Here is a 21,937-nt window from a genome sequence, read left to right as displayed (position 1 = left end):
AAAATGTAGTGTCCCCAACTGAGCAAGCCAAGGCAAAGGCAGCAGTGGCAAGGAACCAAAACCCATGAACAAGTTGAACTCCATCTCCAAAACTCCATCAGGTGAACAATAAACCTTGGGCGAAACCAGGCTCAGTCGGAGTGCCTGTTCTCCTCTGGCCTATTAACAAACAGTGTATGATTCATGTTTCCAAAGATTTTTATGACATGGGTCAGAATAACAGATTATACTGAATGTTGTCCTGAAAGGGACATGGTGGTGAAAAAAATATATTTCAATGCTTTAGGTTCTTTTGCAAAAGCTTTTTGTGGTCTTTGTGAGTAAAATCAAAGTTTCTTGGGGGAACACAAATGTTTTGCGAGTGAATGTAAAAGCATTGACATAATTTTTATTCCCATCTAATTTTTTCCATCACCATGTCCCTTTAGGGGCACCATAGTTGTCAACCATGGTTATACCATGTAAAACTGACTATAAAAGTTATTTTTTGGAGGCCTATTGTTGGATTAGTTTGGTCAAAAAAAAAAATCTCTTTGTTTTTGTTGTTGCTTAAAACAAGTTGATACACTCCCTCATCATTTCTTATTTTCTGTCCAGATTGTGAAGGTGCTGAACTTGTATACGCCTGTCAATGCATTTGAAGAGCGTGTGTCGGTATTGTTCATAAGAACAATTCAGGTATGTTTCAAAAATTCTAGTTCTTCTGCTCTTTATGTCATTCTATCTTTTTCATTGTGTGTGAATGCTTCAACCTGAGTCTTTCCTCTGTCAGACGCGTTTACGGGATCGAAAGGAGTCGCCTCAGCTTCTGATGGACACCAAAGTCATCTACCCCGTGACCTTCCCCTTTAACCCCTCCTCCCTGGCCCTGGAAACCATTCAGATCCCCGGCAGCCTCAATCTGGCCTTCCTCACTCGTGTGTAGACCTGTCAATCACCTCACCTCAGCCAATCACACGGCAGGAACAGGGAGCCAAAATATATAAATAAAAAAAATTAAAAAAATCAATTGTTATAGGTAAATAAGCCACATACTTAAAGAGAATGCAATTTAGACTATGTCACAGATCCCTCTTTTTGCTCTTCTTCATCACTTTTGTTTATTCCTTAAAAGGGTGAATCTCTCCACAAAAAAAAATGAAACAAGACTAAATATGTGTTTAGTTCTCATTGGACCCCAAAATCAAAAGAAAGACATAGGAAACTGTTTTCCCTAAAAGAATAAAAAATAAAAAAAGCCCATCATTATAATACACCATTAATATTTTTGACATTGTGATGTTATTTTAATGACAGTTAAGCACTTTCCCCCAAAATTCTCATTGCTTTTTTGCCAAAAATCCCTTATTGGGAATTGAAAACAATATTATTCACATTGTACAGTATTTGCTGGCATATGTGGATCAAATAAATAATTTGAACTGTATTGTTATTATTGAAAAAATATTGTGAATAACAAAATTGCACAAACATTCCAGTAATGAGAATATGGGCTGAAATATCCACAAAACAATGTTTTTTAAAAACTGGAAAATATATTCTCATAATATTATCTTTTGATTGTGGAACCTGGATATTTTTTGTGGGATTCACCTGGAATATTATCATTTTTTTGCTTATTAAAAGTTACGGAAGGAAGAATGAAGGTCTCATAACTCATTCTAACACTAATGCCTTTTCAGACCACTATCACAACCAGAATATGTTCACGGGGCTGTATAATCTTATACATATATAAATATCTATGAAAATGTATGATGCTAGGATATTTTATTTATTGCTTTACCCTATCAGATTTATTTATTTTTGCTCTCAGATGCTAGCTGACATGGATATCTAGTTTGCGGAACATACTGTAGTCCTCTGCTCTCATCCATATCAGATAAATAACCTAGACTCGTCCTTGGAGCTCAGCTGACTTCATTAACATAGATTATTATTTGTTAGTAGCGTGTGGTGATTAGCTAATAAGTAGTCATGTCTGGTATAACTGGCGAAATAGAAAACTTAGCTTCCATACAGTCCCAGAGCTGATCTCTTCCTCAAGAGCTTCCTCAAGTTTACATCTCTGCTCGTGGGGAATCATTTCCAAAGAGATGGCACAGTCCAGACCCAGTGCATGATGGGATTGTTTGGGTCAGCATCGCACATATCAAGAGCCTGAGATCCTTGTTTTACAGGTTTTAAAAAGAGCTAGCATTAGTTCAGGTGGGATCTAGACTCCTGAATGAGTTTTAATGAGGTTTCAGATGGCCTTCCACCATTCTGTATGTTGGTGCAATATGTACCCGCAATGACCCGGTGAAATATCAAACAAAATAGATGTGCACAAAGAATTTTTGGAGCCAATTTTAGGAACATTATAATAGCATTTTTTACGTCAAGCATATTTCCCCCAAAACAATTCTCACTATTGTAATACAGTGATTTATAGAAATTTTATGAAATATCATTCAATATCTCGACACAAGTGTGTTGTACCAACTCATAATGTAATAATTGCACATAAGGTAATAAGTATTACATTATTAGTATAATAAAATGTTCATAATGTAGTAATTTTCTCAAAATGTATTCAAATCTTGAGCTCATGTAACAACAGTTTTTACATTGAGAAAATTATTACATTATAATCTTACCAAATGTCATATTTTCATTATTTCGTTAGTTTAAAAAATAATAATATTTTTTTATTTATTTCCTTTTATAGTTGATTCTTTAAAATATAAAGCCAGTATTAAACTACCAGTGAAATGCAACATTTAAATATCCATACTATTATTATTATATGTTTATTAAACATAAAGCATTGGCATTCATTTACAGTACATTTTAAAAATCTAAATCCAGATAAATAAATTAAATCAATAATTAATCAATATAATAAATAATCAATTTAAAGATTTTTTAAATGTACTGTAAAGGAGTACCAATGAAAATATGACAAGAAAATATGACATGTTTTGGTGAGTTTATAATGTAATACATTTCTCAACATTTTGAGAAATATTTTACATTATAAACATTTTATTATAATAATAATGTAATACTTATTACATTATGTGCAGTTATTACATTGAGTTCCTACATGTTTTATTAAAATCAGCATCAATTCTGTACATGACCATGATCTATATTTGTGTATTTTACATTGTTTACATCATTATTATTATTTTTTATTACAGTAATGAGAAATAAGCTTAAATAGACAAAACATCTTGTCAGTATAATATTTTTTGGACCCACTTTACATCAGGTGGCCTTAACTACTATGTACTAACATTTAAATTATAGATATCTGAGACAATATATTTATTGTGTACATACATGTTTTTAAATTGTACTTACATTTAAAAAAAAAAAATACCTGCATGTAATTACATCTGTAATTAATTTATGTACGGTAGTTACATTTATAATTACACTTTTGACCTTACCCATACCAACACACCTGTCCCTAACTTTACCCGTATCACACCTCAATATCAGCTACTGATATATATCAGCTAAAGTGTTGTACAATACAATATGAACACAATAAATACATTGTACTACTTTATGAAAGTACATAGTAGTTAAGGCCGCCTAATATAAAGTGCAGGCCATTTTATTTATTTTTTATTTTATTTTTTTTGTATGTGAAATAAGCGTCATGAGATTCACAAAGGCATCTTGTATGCCCAAAACACACTGGACAGCCTTTGCAGAACTATAAAGAAACCCCAATCTACTGACTCAAGACATGAAGATGTTTATCAAAAACCTGCTGTTATTTATTTCAGTATTATACGTTTTTAAAAGTTAGAAACAGCTGTTGTTTTTCTGGCATGTGCTGTTGGATGAGATAATATCTCATCCCATATATGTACAAATTTCTTTTTGTCAGTTGTTTTGCTGGTTTGTCCTTTATGTTCGTGTCTGACAGGATATCAGTATTATATTGAATGTGTCAGCTTTTATTGAAAAGCTGTTTGTTCTGATCTGTAACTCCTGTTTTGATCTGAAGCTGTCACTTTAGCACAGTCATGTTTTCAATCACCAACACACATTAACATTCACACACCCCATTACATTACATACAATGCATGTTGATACTTTGTTTCTACTCGGAACTGCATGGGTTTAGCTTTAAAATCTTCCACACTAGTTCAATGCATTATTGGCCATTAACACACAGCTTTGGGTCCCAATGCGCTGGGATTTTATCATGCCTTACTAAGTCCTTCCTATGTCTTTCAGTCTCAACTGCTTTCTGATGGAGATAAGTGGTTATGCATTTGTCACAAGAATGGATGGAGGGTGTGTGTGCGTGCGTGCGTGCGTGCGTGCATACATTACGAGCGTTCAGTTATTGTTTTTGCATTGTACTGCGCTCACATGAGCACAGCTAAAATCAAGTTGCACAGAATCATTCAGGAGTTTTATGATCACGGGACCATTGTGTGTGTGACCTTTTTGAGCTCTTTTTTATTATTTTATTGTGTTATTTGTTCAGTTCTTGTGGAATATTTACAAATGCAATTTAACACAAATGCATATCACTTCAAATGGAAAGTTATACAATTGTACTGGAACACAAACAAATGACAATGTAAAAAAAAATCATTGAATGTTGACGTGTTTGTACATGGTTCTATTTACTGTCATATTTTAGATGAAGCCTTACCTCTGAGTGGACGACGTGTCGATGTAAACTGTTTGATTCTCTGTCAAGTTTCATATTCTATTAATTTGCTTTATTTAACCCGTAATATGCCTATTCAAATGGAAACCGTTTATTTTACAAATGCTTCTTAAAACATCTTAAAAAATCTCGTCACACTCATCCAACAGCCCTGCTTCAGTCTTTCCTCAGCTCTGAGTTCTAAATGGTTTGTAAAAAGGAAAAAAAAATGACATTGACATTACAACAGCCAGTCCACAGTCTGATGCTCATCCTGATCAGCCTGCTCTCACGCGTGTATAAAGATAGCTTATACAGCCATTGATAGTTGCTGTAGTAATGCAGATCAGTTCAACATCTCATATCTCATATGTTTGCTTCTCCTTCAACTTGTTCAAATGGCAGATTGAGGTTTTGGGGGAATGTCTCTGACTGAAGGACCAGGGAGTTTGTAGTTTCTGTAGCTGTAATTATTTCATGTGTTCATCAATGCAATGTCATGGAGTGATATACTAATGTCAAAAGCTGTTCAAGTCAAATAAACGAATTCAGCACTATCTGAATGTTTTCTTTTTAATTACAATATTAAAAAATGTATGGCCGGTTTAACAGACTAGGCTTAAGTATAGTCCCAGACTAAAATACATGTTTGAACTGTTTTAAAGGAAGTGTATATAAGATTGTGGCCAAAACTGGTACTGCAATCACTATCCCCTCTCTCCCTCCCCCTGACTCGAGGTTTCCAGGTTTGCTGCAGGATCCTGCAGGAAGGTTTGTAGCTGCAGCTGCGGTAACTAGAGCAGATCTGGCAACCCGGATGCCCAAATACTACTGACTTCGTGATTGGTAGATAAGTGGAGGGTGGAGCTTCAGGCCAAATCACAACATCAGTTAAGGGCTGCAGCAACAACTTTTAAAAAACAATATACTGGCTGGACTACTGTCAGTAATATAAGTATTTAAAGCAGCACTAGGTAACTTTTCAACCTTCATAATATATTTTTTTAAGACTCTTGTGATGATAAATCGACTTACAATAGGTTGAATGACACGTCTGCCATAGCCTGATGGGGTCTGTATCGTTTTTAATCATACTTTTAAACTTCGGGTTTCGGGTAGTAACCCGAGAACAAAAAGAACTACAAAATTCGACTGCTTTACGGCATATACATCACTTCCACCAACACACACACTTCCTTAAATTCGGACGTGCGAGCCCAACTTTGTTCGTCGGATAATATAGTCATGTCCGAAGCAGCAGAGACAAATAAGAAAGAAAAGGTTTTGTTGGAGGAAAGCAATAAGAGGAAATGAAAAAGTGATCGGATTAAAGTCAAGACGAGGATCAATATTGGACCAGCGTTTGCTCGTTGGCGTGCGCTGAATGAGGCGTGCCTGACCGATGCTGTCATGCGTGTTACGGTGAGCTACCACTCAAACATTGAACTGAAGTATCATATAGATTCTGTAAAACGGTAACCAATTGACTACTATAATGACACTGGCTTGTAAACGTGAGCATCGTGATTATTTGGCGGTTGAAAAAAATAAAACCCATGAAATTATATTCATATGACATGCTGAAACATATGCCACTGACTGTAACGTTACCTGGGATGAAGACATTTCACACGCGACGCCAGAAGAACTCTGAACTCTTGCAGTGTTCAGGGGAACTGTTAGTGCTGCACCGACCCGCGGGACGCTTTTATGAAGTTATTTGGCCCACACCGCACCACTGTATATATTTTTACAACCCGCCCTGCACCCGCGACCAGACATACGGGGTCCGCGGGTTATGAGACGACCAGCGCATTACTAGTTCAGGGCTGTCATGTCAACGAAATGCACGAGCGATGGCATCCCCTGTTGTAGGATGACAGAGCTTACGACAGTAGTTGAGGACATTATTTTTTGCAAACTGTAGGGGGACCCCGAGAGCAAAAGTAGCCATATCAGGGCCGTTTTATGATTACAGGTGCACTATGCAACTTTCCGTCCACTTTAGGGCACCTATTATAAACAAAGGCGTAGTTTGATGACGTCAAGTGTGAGCGCAGTATCTTGGGACATGTGGTCTTCACCTCACAGCCGGTGGAAAATAGGACTCGGGCAGAAATAATGTTCATGAATGCGGTTATTAACCTTACTGTAGTGTAAAGCAGAGCAGGACCGAGTGTTGTGGAGCTGAACATGGCTGCTGGAGCGATTGTTATACAAACACACGGCTCGTGAGTACTGGGACTTTTATGACGACGAGATGGGACACAGTCAACGGGCGCGCGCACTTCCACTTTTTCCGGTCATGATTATAAGGTAAAGCAGCTCTGTTTATCATATCAGATACATTTAAGTGTGTTTAAAATGATGTTATGACTATCCTCTGTGCGTTCCCTCGACGCTGCTGTGACATATACACACTGCTAAGAGTAAAGCGCTTCTGCAGAATAAAACCGAGGGTAACGCAGATATGACGCAAGTGACAGGCGACTCGCTCAAACGCTATGCTGAAACATCCCGGTCCTTAGTTAAAATAGCAATTTTCTCACAATTTACAAATAGTTGGAAAAATTTGTTGAAAACACAAGTTCTCAACTGAACAAAATATATCATGGTTTTTGGATATTTTACTGCAAAAATACTACATAGTAAACCTTTAACTGACATATATTTCTTACATACTGTTCCTTTAAATACAGGCAACTTACACTGACTGCATCTTAAATGAAGTCGGTGCTATTATTTGGTCTCAAGATGCATACCAGTAAATACTTCTTTTTGTAAGGCACATTTATAAAAGCTACTTAAATGTCCTAATTGAGCTAAGGCATAAAGCCATGAAATGTAATTGTTTACCACTAGAGGGTAACTTGATGAGGCCTTGATTTCGCAGAGCTTTTATTTTGCCACAGACTTCCGCTCATGCGTATGTAGGGTAACCATGGGCTGTCAAAAAAAATATAGACGTAGTGTCCGTGACGTCACCCATAGCTTGCTGAAGAGAGTTTTTGAAGCGTAAAGTTGACCTTTACCAAATAAAGTTCTGAAAGCTTGAAACTAAATGTTTGAAAACTTACAAAAAGAAGTTTTGCAAGATCGAAAAATAAGATTTGCAAGCTTGCAAAATGTAAAAAATAAACAAATAACTAAAATCTCTGCAAACATTGTTTTTTTTTTTTAGATTTCCTTCTTCAGAACTGCAAAAAAATTTTACGTCGGCCAAACAATTTTTCAGAGTATCAAATTTGTCACTGTTCTCCCATTGTATAGTTTGTTTTCCAGATTTGAAACCTTGTAAATGGTGATCTGAAAACTGGTGTGCGAATGTGTGAACTAAAAGTTTTGAAACTCTGAAAACTGAGTTTTGCAGGCTTGCAAAGTTGTAAAAAAAAAAAAAAAAAAAAAAAAAAAAAACTCTGCAAACATAATTTTGTTTTTGAGATTTCCTTCTTCAGAAGTGTAACACTCTTTTTTTATGGTGCAATCATTTTTTCAGAGTTTTGAATTTGTCACTGTTCTCCCAGTGTATTTTTTGTTTTCCAGATTTGAAACCTTGTAAATGGTGATCTGAAAACTGGTGTACGAATGTTTGAAATAAAGTTTTGAAACTCTGAAAACTGGGGTTCGAAAGGGCGAAACGTATTACATTACATTACATTACATTTGCTATCCTATTGCAGTCTATTTTTTCAGAGCTGAGTTTACAACACCCACTTTGCGGAGATACGGCCATACAGTTCTGAGCTTGCGACTCACGCAGTCACGCAGCTTTGCTCTGAATCTCTGAAACTCAGACTGAGCGAAAATGAAGCTTCGCAACCTTAACTTAAAAAAAAAAGATTGGAGGGAGGGACTTTATGCTCTTGGCCAATTCTCCAATACTTTGCTGTCTGCTGACGTACAGTCCAATCAAGTCGTATTTCCTGGAGAGGTGGGATTGACCGACTGCTCAACCAATGATGAAAGTGCACAGGATACTCAAACAGGACACAGCTCTCTGACCACATGGCGCTCCCGTTGAGAGCTGTTACATATGGGAAGCCAAACAATCCAAGAGTGGGACGAGACAGCGAGCTGTTACAGAGCTTGCGCTGCGCGAGCATGTCATCTGCGCGGTTCGATAGACCGAGTCACGCGGCCGAATCGTCATCAGTTTTACTCACCTCCTGCTTCCAACATGCGACCATGAACCTTAATCTCTGGAACTGCTCCATTTCAGCATTAGACGAGCTACAAATCCAGAGTTGAACTGTACCTTGTTTATAAACCATTGTGGCCAAAATGAAGGGAACAAACAAAGACACTTGCACAACTCCGTTGCTGCTCTGGAAAAACAAACTCCATCCACTGTCCCATTAACGCTGGGTTCTTTGGGAAGCTATACAGGGTTGTCTTAGCCTGACAAGCCAGACCCACATCAAGATGTTTGGTCTGGAAACCCATAGACAGGGCTCAATCCGAGGGCAACCAGAGCAAGAAGGTGAAACAGAGCTTGTTGATAGATTAAACATTCGCCGTATCCGGTCAGCAAAACTCCGAACACATTTTCCCTTTTTAAGAATGACTTCAGTGCAGTTCTTTGTTCTTTTCTCAGAGAAAAGCTTAAACGTGCAGTATGCAACTTTTGGCCACTAGGGGTCACTCATTCAAAATAATAACAACAGACGTACTTTGATGACGTCGGGAAAGTGCGTGGGCTCATGGGAGTTGTTGTCATTATTGCCACTGTCAACCAGCGAATCTGGCATCTCCAGCAGAAAACATGTTCACTGACAAGGTAATGGTTATATTAAATCTCTATTATTGTTAAGTTTAGTTACGGCTTTTCACGTTATGTAATGTCAATCTAATGAAATAGCAGCAAGCTACCATTACTTAACAAACTTATCAGTAACGTTAGATAATGTGTGAGACAGAATGTTGTGCGGGCGGTCGCTATGTCAACATACCTATAAGTTGGTAGGCTAAGTTGACATATTAACCGTGCTTCATAATTTGAGTTACTCAAATTATAGATATGTTGACATGGCATCCGCGATTGTCGAACATTCTGTATATCAACTGTTCAATAAGGAAAAAAATTTCAATTTAGTTTATCATTACCAACATAAAACATAGTAAATGAGAGAACCAGCACCAGCAATACGTTTTTCATTGGAACACGCACTGTGTCGCTCCCCACGTTCATCAATCATTCTAATAAACATTTATTTTGGAACTCAGAGATATATGAATAAGTAGATCATTATTAAATCGATATTATATGTAGCTAGTATTAACATATGATAAAAGTGACGGTCACCTTATATTAATTGACCAAGATAGTGGCATATTACCTTATGAAGCTAACGTTACTTTCTCCAGCTACATATAAAACCAATAATAGCTAGTCCATCTGCGTTTTACACGACATCATCGTGTCACCAAATATACGGATAGAAATATACTTTTGAATCAGTTTTAAAAAGTCTCAGTTTCAGTCTCCAAAAACACAGAATCCGCCTGTTTGAAAAGCCGATACAATACAAAATGTATACGTATTCAGCTAAACGCGTCTCAATGTGGTCAAGATCGTTATGCAATATGCAAACATACAGCATGTTATGATTATATGATTATTATGTTAGCTGAATGGTTACTTAAATGACCTGTTTATTAAAACGCAAGCGAGATCAGCATATCTCTCTGCAGTCCGAGCTTGTCACGAAGATTTCGCCATCTTTCAAAGGCTTCTCCAAGGTTTACACGTCTCTTGCTTCTTCTACTGCCCCAAAATCTTCTCGGGTCATTTTTTTCACACGTACGTTTGCGCTTTGTTGAGCTGGCAAAACGTACAGGCAAAGAGTAGTCATGATCCCTTATCATACAGACTTTTTTATACGGGTGTTCCCCTTATACTGTCAGTCAGTGTTCCTCTTTGAGTTTGCCGGTTCCGCCGAGTTCCGCAGGAAGCAAGACGCAAACGTGGATATGACGTGAAAGACGGGCGACATAACGGAAATAAAGACACGGTCCGTGTCTTCGAATTAAAATATTAATTTCTCTGGATTTAGAAGTTAATTGGAACTGTCGGGATAATGTAAACACACAACTTTAAAAAATATATAACATAGATATAGTGATCTTTTCTATTTTTAATGCTGAAACATTACATATTGTGCCTTTAACTCCAAGTCTTCCAGTGTCGTGGTCAAAGCTGATTCGAAAGACCGCCGCCGTTCGCCAGTTTCTGTGTTTACTAGAAGCACGCAAACGCAACTCGGCCGTCATCATTATGGCCCCGCCCACCGACTCTATACACGATGTGATTGGCCCGGCAAGAGTTAGGCGATTACAGCTCAGAAGGGTTTTGAGAGTTGCTAGATGACACTCGTGGGCAGATTAGATTTGCTGCCGCTAGGGTGCGTCTAGATTTCTAGGCTAGGGTTGTCTTGCCCTGACAACCAAAAAACACACTTCTTTGGTGACGTTGATTTTGTGAAGCATTTTACCCCTACCCCCCTAAACAACAAACCTTTTTTTTGAACAGTTATCTTTGTGAACATTAGTTAATAAAAATGCAACTATTCTTTGTTAGTTCATGTTAGTGCTGTTCAATTGAATGAATGAATGAATGAATGAATGAATGAATGAATGAATGAATGAATGAATGAATGAATGAATGAATGAATGAATGAATAAAACAACTGAATATCAACGTCAGCTGACATTGGTACTGGACGTCAAATTAACGTTGGCATTGGACATTGAGCTGACGTAGAATGTTGGTCACTGACGTCGCTACCAAAATATAACTAAAAATCAATGTCTTATGACTTTGTGTGCCTGCTGGGAACATTCTTCCTCTGCCCCAGCATCTAGCAATTCTGTAAAGTAACAATTTCAGTATTTTTACATGTATTGCATTTCTCATTAGAGTATGGTAGTGCTACAAAATTTTGTGTAAAGTGACTGTATTAACCATACTCCTTATACTGCTTGCTACAGTGTAGCGGCTCAAGTTAGGCTGAACCCGTTGGCCAGCTTCCCTCAGGGTCAGTCCATGGTTGATTACATGGTCCACATTTGTAGCTCTGATGTCATCAGTAATTATATTTCTTCCTCTTCCTCCTCCTCTTGCTCCTCCTTGTCCTCTTCCTCTAAATTCACCTCCTTGTCGTCCTCACCCTCTCACTTCTTCACCTTCACGTCCTCTTCCTCGGCCTCCTCTAATTCTCACTATTTTCACTCATCCTGCTCCTTCCATTGTACTCCACACAGACAGTTTACCTGTGTCTTATTTATAGTGCTTAGGCTGATTGCAAAGTGAACAAATGATCTAAAACAGTTTTCACAAGTGACCGTGTGCCAGACAGTTGGCCAAATAGTGTAAATAATAGCCATACACGTGTATAGTTTTGCTAGGAGCGTGTTGATCATTTGAAAATTGAGTGTAAGCAGTGAGTTGTGTTTACAGTTCCGCAAAAAGAGTGTTGTGCAGTGGATTGTACCTACAGTTTTGTAAAGTGTGTGTTACAAAATTGCAAACTGAGTGCAACGCAGTATTTGTGCTTTTGGTTTTGCAAACTCAGTGAGTGGTTTTGCTATACGTATTAATAGTTTTAGAAATTGTGCTATAAGAATCCCGGTTAGGGTTTAAGCATTCAGAAAAAACTGTAACACAGAAAACTAAAAATTATGTTGAAAATGATATTATAAAAACTTATGTTGGCTAAACAGTTCAGTATTCACTGCATAATAAAGCACTGCAGTTTTCTCCTGATACATGAATGAATGAATGAATGAATGAATGAATGAATGAATGAATGAATGAATGAATGAATGAATGAATGAATGAATGAATGAATGAATGAATGAATGAATGAATGAAATAATCACCTGAAATCATTGAAACAATGAATTCCTCTCAATTACATCTGGTCAAAGAACTTCATCAACATCACAGCAATATTATATTTGCATGCGTCATGCATTGTGGGAATGCTGGATCCATCCTTGTGCCTCAACTTCTCCACAGGCCTTTTTCATTGCTTGAAGAAGACTTACTTGGTTGTAAGGGTTGCGATATATTTATCTCCAAAAGGAGAATATACTGGAGGAAACATCATCCTGAAATCTGGGTGATACTCAAACCACTCTTGCACCAGTGCTAAAAGGTGAAATTGGATATTGTCATATACAACTACATTATTTTGCTCAACTTGCTCCTGATCACCCTGCAGATAGTGGATTTATTGAGGTAGTTAAAAAAATGTAGGAGCCTTTCTGTGTTGTGCAACCACAAGACAGCGTTGTGTGCCACAACACCAGTGGATTGCAGCATTTGTCCAGGGACATTGACCATGGCACAATGTTTATATTGAGCTTCTCTAAGGAAAGGCCATAATTTATGACATGGTCAGTTAGGGTGGCTCTGATTTCATCTGTATCCAAACCTTCTACCTCTCCTCCCTCCTATTACATTTTGCTCTCCCCTTCCCGTCTGTACATGTCTTCTTATATTTTATTCTCTTGCTCTTTTCACTAATGCCATTGTCTTCCACTATACCATCTCTTACCCCACTACTTCTCTTCCTACATCCTCAGCTCTTCTTCCTTCTCCTATATCCTCAGCTCTTCTTCCTTCTCCTATATCCTCAGCTTTTCTTCCTTCTCCTATATCCTCAGCTCTTCTTCCTTCTCCTATATCATCAGCTCTTCTTTCTCCTACATCCTCGGCTTTTCTTCCTTCTCCTACATCCTCAGCTCTTCTTACTTCTCCTACATCCTCAGCTCTTCTTCCTTCTCCTACATCCTCAGCTCTTCTTCCTTCTCCTATATCCTCAGCTCTTCTCCCTTCTCCTATATCATCAGCTCTTCTTTCTCCTACATCCTCGGCTCTTCTTTCTCCTACATCCTCAGCTCTTCTTCCTTCTCCTATATCCTCAGCTCTTCTTCCTTCTCCTACATCCTCAGCTCTTCTTACTTCTCCTATATCCTCAGCTCTTCTTCCTTCTCCTACATCCTCAGCTCTTCTTACTTCTCCTATATCCTCAGCTCTTCTTCCTTCTCCTACATCCTCAGCTCTTCTTCCTTCTCCTACATCCTCAGCTCTTCTTACTTCTCCTATATCCTCAGCTCTTCTTCCTTCTCCTACATCCTCAGCTCTTCTTCCTTCTCCTATATCCTCAGCTCTTCTCCCTTCTCCTATATCATCAGCTCTTCTCCCTTCTCCTACATCCTCAGCTCTTCTTCTTTCTCCTACATCCTCAGCTCTTCTTCCTTCTCCTACATCCTCAGCTCTTCTTCCTTCTCCTATATCCTCAGCTCTTCTTCCTTCTCCTATATCATCAGCTCTTCTTTCTCCTACATCCTCGGCTTTTCTTCCTTCTCCTACATCCTCAGCTCTTCTTACTTCTCCTATATCCTCAGCTCTTCTTCCTTCTCCTATATCCTCAGCTCTTCTTCCTTCTCCTACATCCTCAGCTCTTCTTCCTTCTCCTATATCCTCAGCTCTTCTTCCTTCTCCTACATCCTCAGCTCTTCTTCCTTCTCCTATATCATCAGCTCTTCTTTCTCCTACATCCTCGGCTCTTCTTTCTCCTACATCCTCAGCTCTTCTTCCTTCTCCTATATCCTCAGCTCTTCTTCCTTCTCCTACATCCTCAGCTCTTCTTACTTCTCCTATATCCTCAGCTCTTCTTCCTTCTCCTACATCCTCAGCTCTTCTTACTTCTCCTATATCCTCAGCTCTTCTTCCTTCTCCTACATCCTCAGCTCTTCTTCCTTCTCCTATATCCTCAGCTCTTCTCCCTTCTCCTATATCATCAGCTCTTCTTTCTCCTACATCCTCAGCTCTTCTTCTTTCTCCTACATCCTCAGCTCTTCTTCCTTCTCCTACATCCTCAGCTCTTCTTCCTTCTCCTACATCCTCAGCTCTTCTTCCTTCTCCTACATCCTCAGCTCTTCTCCCTTCTCCTATATCCTCAGCTCTTCTCCCTTCTCCTATATCATCAGCTCTTCTTCCTTCTCCTACATCCTCAGCTCTTCTTCCTTCTCCTACATCCTCAGCTCTTCTTCCTTCTCCTACATCCTCAGCTCTTCTTCCTTCTCCTACATCCTCAGCTCTTCTTCCTTCTCCTACATCCTCAGCTCTTCTTCCTTCTCCTATATCCTCAGCTCTTCTCCCTTCTCCTATATCATCAGCTCTTCTTTCTCCTACATCCTCAGCTCTTCTTCTTTCTCCTACATCCTCAGCTCTTCTTCCTTCTCCTATATCCTCAGCTCTTCTTCCTTCTCCTATATCCTCAGCTCTTCTTCCTTCTCCTATATCCTCAGCTCTTCTCCCTTCTCCTATATCATCAGCTCTTCTTTCTCCTACATCATCGGCTCTTCTTTCTCCTACATCATCAGCTCTTCTTTCTCCCACATCCTCAGCTCTTCTTTCTCCTACATCCTCAGCTCTTCTTTCTCTTTCTCCTACAGGCTCAGCTCTTCTTTTTTTTCTACATCTTCTGCTCTTTCTCCATCTCCTCTTCCTCTCCCTCTACCCAGTAAACCACCTCTCACTCTTACACCTCTTCCACTGCTCATTCTTCTTCTTTTGATTGTCTTTTCTCCTTATTCATCTTCTTTGTTGTTTTTCTCCTTCCCTTTTGTAGTTGTTGTAATTAAGACAGCTGTGTGAACCATTAGGAAATTATTAAATTACTAATTCATCAGATATCAATTTGGGGTTAATTGGGGACATAAGGTGTGCAACTGACTATTTTACAATTCACAGAGTTTTGTTTGTTGCGTTTTGAAAATGGTACAAAAATGCTTGTGATCTTTGTGAAGACCAATGAAAAAGCTGCAAATGTTTTTCCTGATATATTAAAGATTTGGTTGGCTGTATGAACTGCTGTGATAACATTAGGGAATTTTGTGCACAGTGTTTTGAGAAAATTATGCTTTTGATTTGTAATTTGTTTGAAATAAAGGAGAATTTAATATCTTTTTAGGACTATTACAAAGTGTAAAGATCACTGTGTTAAATGTTTTAAGAGCCGTTACCTGAGTGTGGAGAAATGTACCAACTTGATTGAGAAAAACTGTATTCTAAATACAATATAGTATATGAACAAAAATCTTTGTAGAGAGAAAAATAAAGCAAAACAATCTAAAAATAGCACTTCATCCACATCACAGGCAATGCCCTCTCTCACAAAACAGTAAGGGAAGAATCTTCTTGAATGGCAACTCCATCCTTGCACAGACCCTGCATTACAATTTTTCTCGATTGTTGGTCATTGTATCACAAGTACCAGTATTTGCGTGTAAACATTTGAGAAAACTGAAGTTAGGTCACTTCTTCATGAAACCATGCCTTCATGGTTTGAATGAGGGATATCCTTACATACATACATTGTAAAAGCACTATATAAATACAGTTGACTTGACTTAACTTAGGGCTGGAGATCGTAAACCTTCCACCGCAATGCTGCAAACAAACCTCCCTCAATGGGGTTAAGGAAGCAAGAGTATTGCAGGAGGCATTGGAGTGAAAACTATGGATGCTCATGAAACCAGTTTTGGACCAGAGCAGAACAGTGGAAAGATATATTGTCCCAGATGAGAATGTATATCACCTGCTCTGCATCTATTTGGTCTTCCGCTAAGACAGTGTTATGTAGTCAGTCTAAAAATGAGAGTATGGGGGCCGTGTTGTAAGGACCTAAGTTCGGGACCCCATTGATTGCAGCACACAATATTCAAAACAGCTCCAATTATGTCTCTCCCTCTTCCTCTTCTGGTAACATTGTCTTCCATTTTTGTTGAAGACATGTAAACTCACCTGTTTTTATAGTGCTTACACCTGATTGTTGAGTTTACAGTTAAGCACCTGCACACCTGACGGATGTGTTTGATCAATTGGTTTATCGGTGTGGTATTATGGAAAGCAGTGCCTTGAAATGGCAAAGAAGTGACATTATGTTCGATTTCTGTGTCTAATGTAGAGAAGTGAGTTTGGTTTTGCAAAAAGTGATAAGGTGAAAATATGCTTATTGTTGTCCAGATCTGGCCTGAGGTTTTGCTCCTTGAGTGTCAGGTTTCACTAACACTTAACTGTGTGTTAATACATTTTTTTACGATTGCTTACACTAAAATTTTAATTATGTTGATGCATGATAGAATTAACAGCTGCGTGTATTGGCTTAATTCAACCTTAAAAGCAGTAGAGGGAGACATTGAGCAACGTTTGATGCCATTTAGCTCCCTCTAGTAGTGACTTAAAACTGAAATGTGACAGTAAAAGCCAATGACTCTTCTCCTCTGCACCATGTAGCAGATCAAATGATGTGGAAACCAATATGCATGACTATGCTGAGTTCAGTTTGGACATTGCTCTGCTTACAGTGCTTTAGCACCAGTGTGAAATACAGAATAAAGTGTGTTGATTAATCTCGCACTCAATAATATAAATGATCTAAAAATATTATATGATGATCTCATACATATTTCATACACACTAATAAACTATGAGCCTCAGCCTTAACCAGCTTAAGCAGTAGCCTGATTATTGTAAGTGTTTCTGTCCGATGTCTTTCTCTGACTGGCTACTATTTCTGCTGTTAAAACTTCTCCAGGGTTAAAACCCTAATGCTACTGTAAGGAGCTTATCGCTTGCCTCTCTCCCAGGCTCAATCCCTTTCTCCCCCCTCTTAAGACTGCAGCCTGCAAACATACACCTGACACAAACATCTTTTGAAAGGTAAGTTTAAATAAATTATTTTTATAAAGTGAATTTGGAGGATGTTATAGTGGTCTGAATCTGATGGTCTATGCAACAGCATATCCTTTTAATAACATCACAGTTTATTGCTCTGTTTAGGTAAATACATTTGTTAGTGACTTTGGCTGTGATCAAATAGTAAACATTACTGTAACCAGTAAAATTAAAGTTTCTGTTCTGCTTGTATTTATGTATTTATTTATTTATTTTGCATGGGTTCAACATTTTATACTAGTTTACAACACTTGGATGGAGCAATAAAAGCAAGATACGTTTAACAGTGTACACTAATTTTAACAGCTGATTTTGCCTTATTTTCAGTGCAATAACCATGACACAAATAAACATTTCAAGACCCCATGAAATAGCTTGACAAGAACAGTTTTCTTCCCGTGTTGATGTATTTTCTATTGATTAAAAATGAATTAAAACAAAAATGAGCCAAATCAATAAAATCATCCCACAAGGGGAACCCCTAAAAGATTCTTTACAGGGCCTAAAATTAACTCTTGCCGAGCACAAAATGCGAGTTAAAATTGGCGAGTATATGAAACGTGTTAAACGCCAGTTGGCCGGTAATATTTTTTAATAAATTCTAACAATTCAATGTTGTAAAGAACGTGAACAAATTTCGGGGGCAGTTTACAGGCCAGCGTATCGCCACAAGAGTAGGCATTTTTAATATTAAAGTGCAAGAAGACGCAAAAGGAAACTCATTTTGTTACTTGCGCGCTGTGTAGAAAGTTTTGTGTGCGCAGACATCCGAAGCCCAGAAAGCTGCATCTCAGACAGTGCAAAAATAATGAACTGAGCTCTCTTTCACATCTTCTTGCACTTGAGCAAACAAATTCACAAACAAATTGTGTCATGGAGAGTATCCTATATCTTCTTAAGTGAACATAAACAGAAGAGAATGCGGCGTACCGGTCCGATATCAGTGTAATGGATCCGTGCATTAGGTCTTAAAGTGACAGCAGCCTAATATTTCTGCTGCTGTCTGAGTTGTTAATTTGAATCAAATAATAAAGGACAAAGAAAAAATATTCACTACTCTTGACTGAATAACTTTTTTAACCTTAATAAGAATTCATTAATTCGTTCATTAATTCAGAATTCATCTGTTTTAGGGAAGATTTTATTACTTTATTCATTGTCTCTACCTGGAAACCACTTTTACTTGTCTTTAATAATACTTTAAATTTATATTAGTTAGGCTTTAGTTTTAGCTGTGGTATTGATATTTAAATCTTGTTAAATTAATTACAATTAATAAATTACTTCCCTAAATTAAATCTTGACTTTTCACTGGTATCTAAAATATTTGTCAAAATGTCTCTTTTTGCAAAAATGGTTTCATGGAAGGTAGTGAAAAGAAGATTTTCCTTTAGCCCCTAATTTACAGTACTGTATAAGTTCATTTTGTCAGCAGCTTTCAGGAGAACACCTACTGACGACCTCAAACATGGACTAAAAAAAGTCATATTTTCATTTTGTGTGTGTCTGGCTTTTGGTTATTGTGAATACATGTTTTTTCCCCTCCTCATGTGTACAGGTCCAGCCTCAACCAGACGCAAAGATGTGTGACCAGACATTTTTGGCCATCACGTTTGGCCCGTGTGATCACTGCAGTCAGAACAAACCCCTGATGAATATTTATCTGAAGAATGAGCCCATCAACTACTGCTCATTGTGTGTGGAGCTGGTATGTTATCACACACTTCAGCTGCTCCAGGATCAGTTCAACAACGCAATGCTTATTTTAAGACTTTAATCTCTTAGAACATGATTTCTGTATGCTGCATCCACAGTAAACTTATCAAATGGCATGACTTACAATCAGCCATCATTGTTAAAAAAAAATAACTCTGAAAAGATTAAGACATTACACGCTCATTAAGACATTACATTAACAAGAAAAGCTACTTTATACTTCACCAACATCAACAACAACAATATAAAAGAAAATGGGATGGGGACTGAGGGTGTTTTCACATTTGAGTCATCTTTAAGTGGACTAAGAAGTAAACTAAGTGAAAAAGGAACCAAATCTCCTTACATTCACACTGTCCCTGACAGAAAACTCAGAACATTTTTGGTCCACTTAATTAGGAATGTGGTCTCAGACTGTATTGTGTTCATACGGTTGCAATCGTCTCTAGACTGGGTAAACCTAGCCCGAACTGCTGGCAATTTGATTCCACCCTGCAGCTCAGACTGGTAACCTTAATTTATCCTGCTTCTGTTTCACATTTGTGGGAACCAATCACAGACTGGCTTATCCACCTGGTGCTCTATAGGGGGGTTTAAAGGGATAGTTCACTTTAAAATTAAATTTGATATGTTTTAGCTTACCTCATGGGCATCTGAGATGTAGGAGTATTTGTTTTCCCAGTAGTTTCAATTTTGATGATTTTAGGTCAAATCGTTCTTGTCTGTGCCTCACATAATGCAGGTCTATGGTCACCACCTCAAAGAGCATACACAGAGAAGTCCAAATTAAACAATCCCCCATCGTAAGTACACATTGATGGCCTAACACACGAAACAAGGGGTTTGTGTGAGAAAACGAACAGTATTTATATCGTTTTTACCTCTTGTACACCACTACGTCCGACTGATCCGAGGGCGCGCGTGCGTGTTTCCTGTGGTGTACAAGAGGTAAAAACGATATAAATACTGTTCATTTTCTCACACAAACCGCTTGTTTCGGTGCCATCAATGTGTACTTACGATGGGGGATTGTTTAATTTGGACTTCTCTGTGTATGCTCTTTGAGGTGGTGACCATAGACCTTCATTATGTGAGGCACAAGCAAGAACGGTTTGACCTAAAATGATCAAAATTGAAACTACTGGGGAAACAAATACTCCTACATCTAAAAACATAAGCTAAAACATATCAAAATATTATTTCAAAGTGAATTATCCCTTTAACACAATGATGGATAAAGTAGGATGGATCGATGCTCGTTGATCACGCCTCTTGTGGTCTGATTGGTTGAAGGATTATCCAGTTGTGATACAGAGTCATTTGAATAATGCTCGTTGATCATACCTCGTGTGCAGGAGAAAATACAGAGCAGACTCCCCAGACCAATGTTCAACCTTAAAAGATCGAACTTAGTCTGGTGATAGCCTGACAAAATCGTACCATTAGCTGAAAGTGAACCATACTCAGACCACGCATCTTCTAAGATGATCTTGTTTCTGTTCGCTTTTAAAGTTGTCATGAATTGGCATTTTTAAAAAAAATTATACTGTTGTCTGAGGTCAACTAATGATGTTTGTGTTTTTTTTACATTCAAAAACATCATAACTAATAACTAATAGGCTATTTTCCACATTGCGGTTTTGAGGCACTCTCCTGAATGCTGGGTTTTGATGGGTGTGCCGCACTGGAGACTTAGAAGTAAACGCCCACGGCTGGGATTGGATAGATTTGCATATTTAATGACCTTCAGCTCCCCTGTCAGTTCAGTTCACATGAGGAAGTGATTGTTTTGAAAGCGGCAACTGGAATGATTCTCTTTACCACAGGGCTCGTAAACGTCTTTATCAAACAAACACAATGATTTATTTCTCATCCACCCGCGATTGATTGGACTATTATTTTTGTATTACATAGCCTGCACTATCGGTCGATATAAGCACAAACCGCGTGCACGTGCCCTTCAAATGTCAAGTCAAGAGAGAGAGAACAGCGCAGAACAAGAAAGGAATATTATGAGATTCATCTGCCTGCCGACGGGCTTTTGTTTTGTTAGCCCGTCTGGAAAACACAAAGCCCCGGCAAACTCTAGCCTATACATGTCTGAATCTAATGGCTAAAGGTATGTTCTGTTAGACATGTACGCATCAGCAAAACAATCTATGCAATACTATTACATATAAAAAACACGTTTTGACCTGACATTTGTTTACAAACGATTCCGCAGTGAAATTAAGTAAACATGTACATGTCTTCCCCACGTGAGCTGGAACTTCATTAAAAATAATGTTCAACCACACATAGAATGAGAAGGAAGCTTATGCAGCGACTGTGTTCTTCCACAACCAGGAATAGCGCAATATATTGCTATCTTCGCAGCTCCATGAGTCAGTGGGCGGGGCTACTGAATTGCAGGTACTTATTATTCTGTAGAAGTGTGTTTCGTTGTGCAATGACGTAAAGATGCTTTTCTTTGACTAACATGGATGTTTTCAGCTCTGAAACTTACAGGATATTCTTATATTACCATGACCTTGTATATATCAAAAGCTCAAGGTAAAGTTGATTTCTCAATTCATCACCCCTTTAAGAGGTCTGAGATCGTTTAAAGTGTTCACATATTGGACAAAAATCACGTGAACCGCACTCAGACACCTAAAAAGGAACAAGTGTGAAAACACCCTAAAACACAAACACATTTTTCCCACAGTCTAGGCCTATATATATATAATAAATAAAAAAAATGAAATCCATAAATCCAATGCACATGCAATGCTTGTTGGACTGGCTTAAAAATCATTGTTTGTGTTAAT

The 21,937-nt window shown here is 38.1% G+C and overlaps 2 protein-coding genes across 2 annotated transcripts in view; both read left to right on the top strand.

Annotated features, from left to right (window-relative positions):
- Positions 1 to 2,995, top strand: part of myo5aa (myosin VAa) — a 130,757-nt gene extending 127,762 nt beyond the window's left edge. Inside the window, exons 38-39 of the mRNA XM_067419641.1 lie at positions 598 to 678; positions 773 to 2,995. Coding sequence (XP_067275742.1) covers positions 598 to 678; positions 773 to 925 — 234 coding nt within the window. The 3' untranslated portion in view covers positions 926 to 2,995. The remainder of the gene's footprint in view (positions 1 to 597; positions 679 to 772) is intronic.
- Positions 2,996 to 8,668: 5,673 nt separating this feature from the next.
- LOC137043783 (uncharacterized) lies at positions 8,669 to 15,329 on the top strand. The gene is made up of 3 exons (XM_067420201.1): positions 8,669 to 8,778; positions 13,250 to 15,195; positions 15,304 to 15,329. Exons 1-3 carry the CDS (start codon positions 8,669 to 8,671, stop codon positions 15,327 to 15,329), a joined length of 2,082 nt encoding a protein of 693 aa, XP_067276302.1.
- The last annotated feature ends 6,608 nt before the right edge of the window (positions 15,330 to 21,937 follow it).

This window comes from Pseudorasbora parva, chromosome 16, assembly GCF_024679245.1.
Source record: "Pseudorasbora parva isolate DD20220531a chromosome 16, ASM2467924v1, whole genome shotgun sequence".
Taxonomy (NCBI): Eukaryota; Metazoa; Chordata; class Actinopteri; order Cypriniformes; family Gobionidae; genus Pseudorasbora; species Pseudorasbora parva.
Note: the sequence above shows the minus strand (reverse complement) of the source record. Positions and strands in the feature narration are given on the sequence as shown.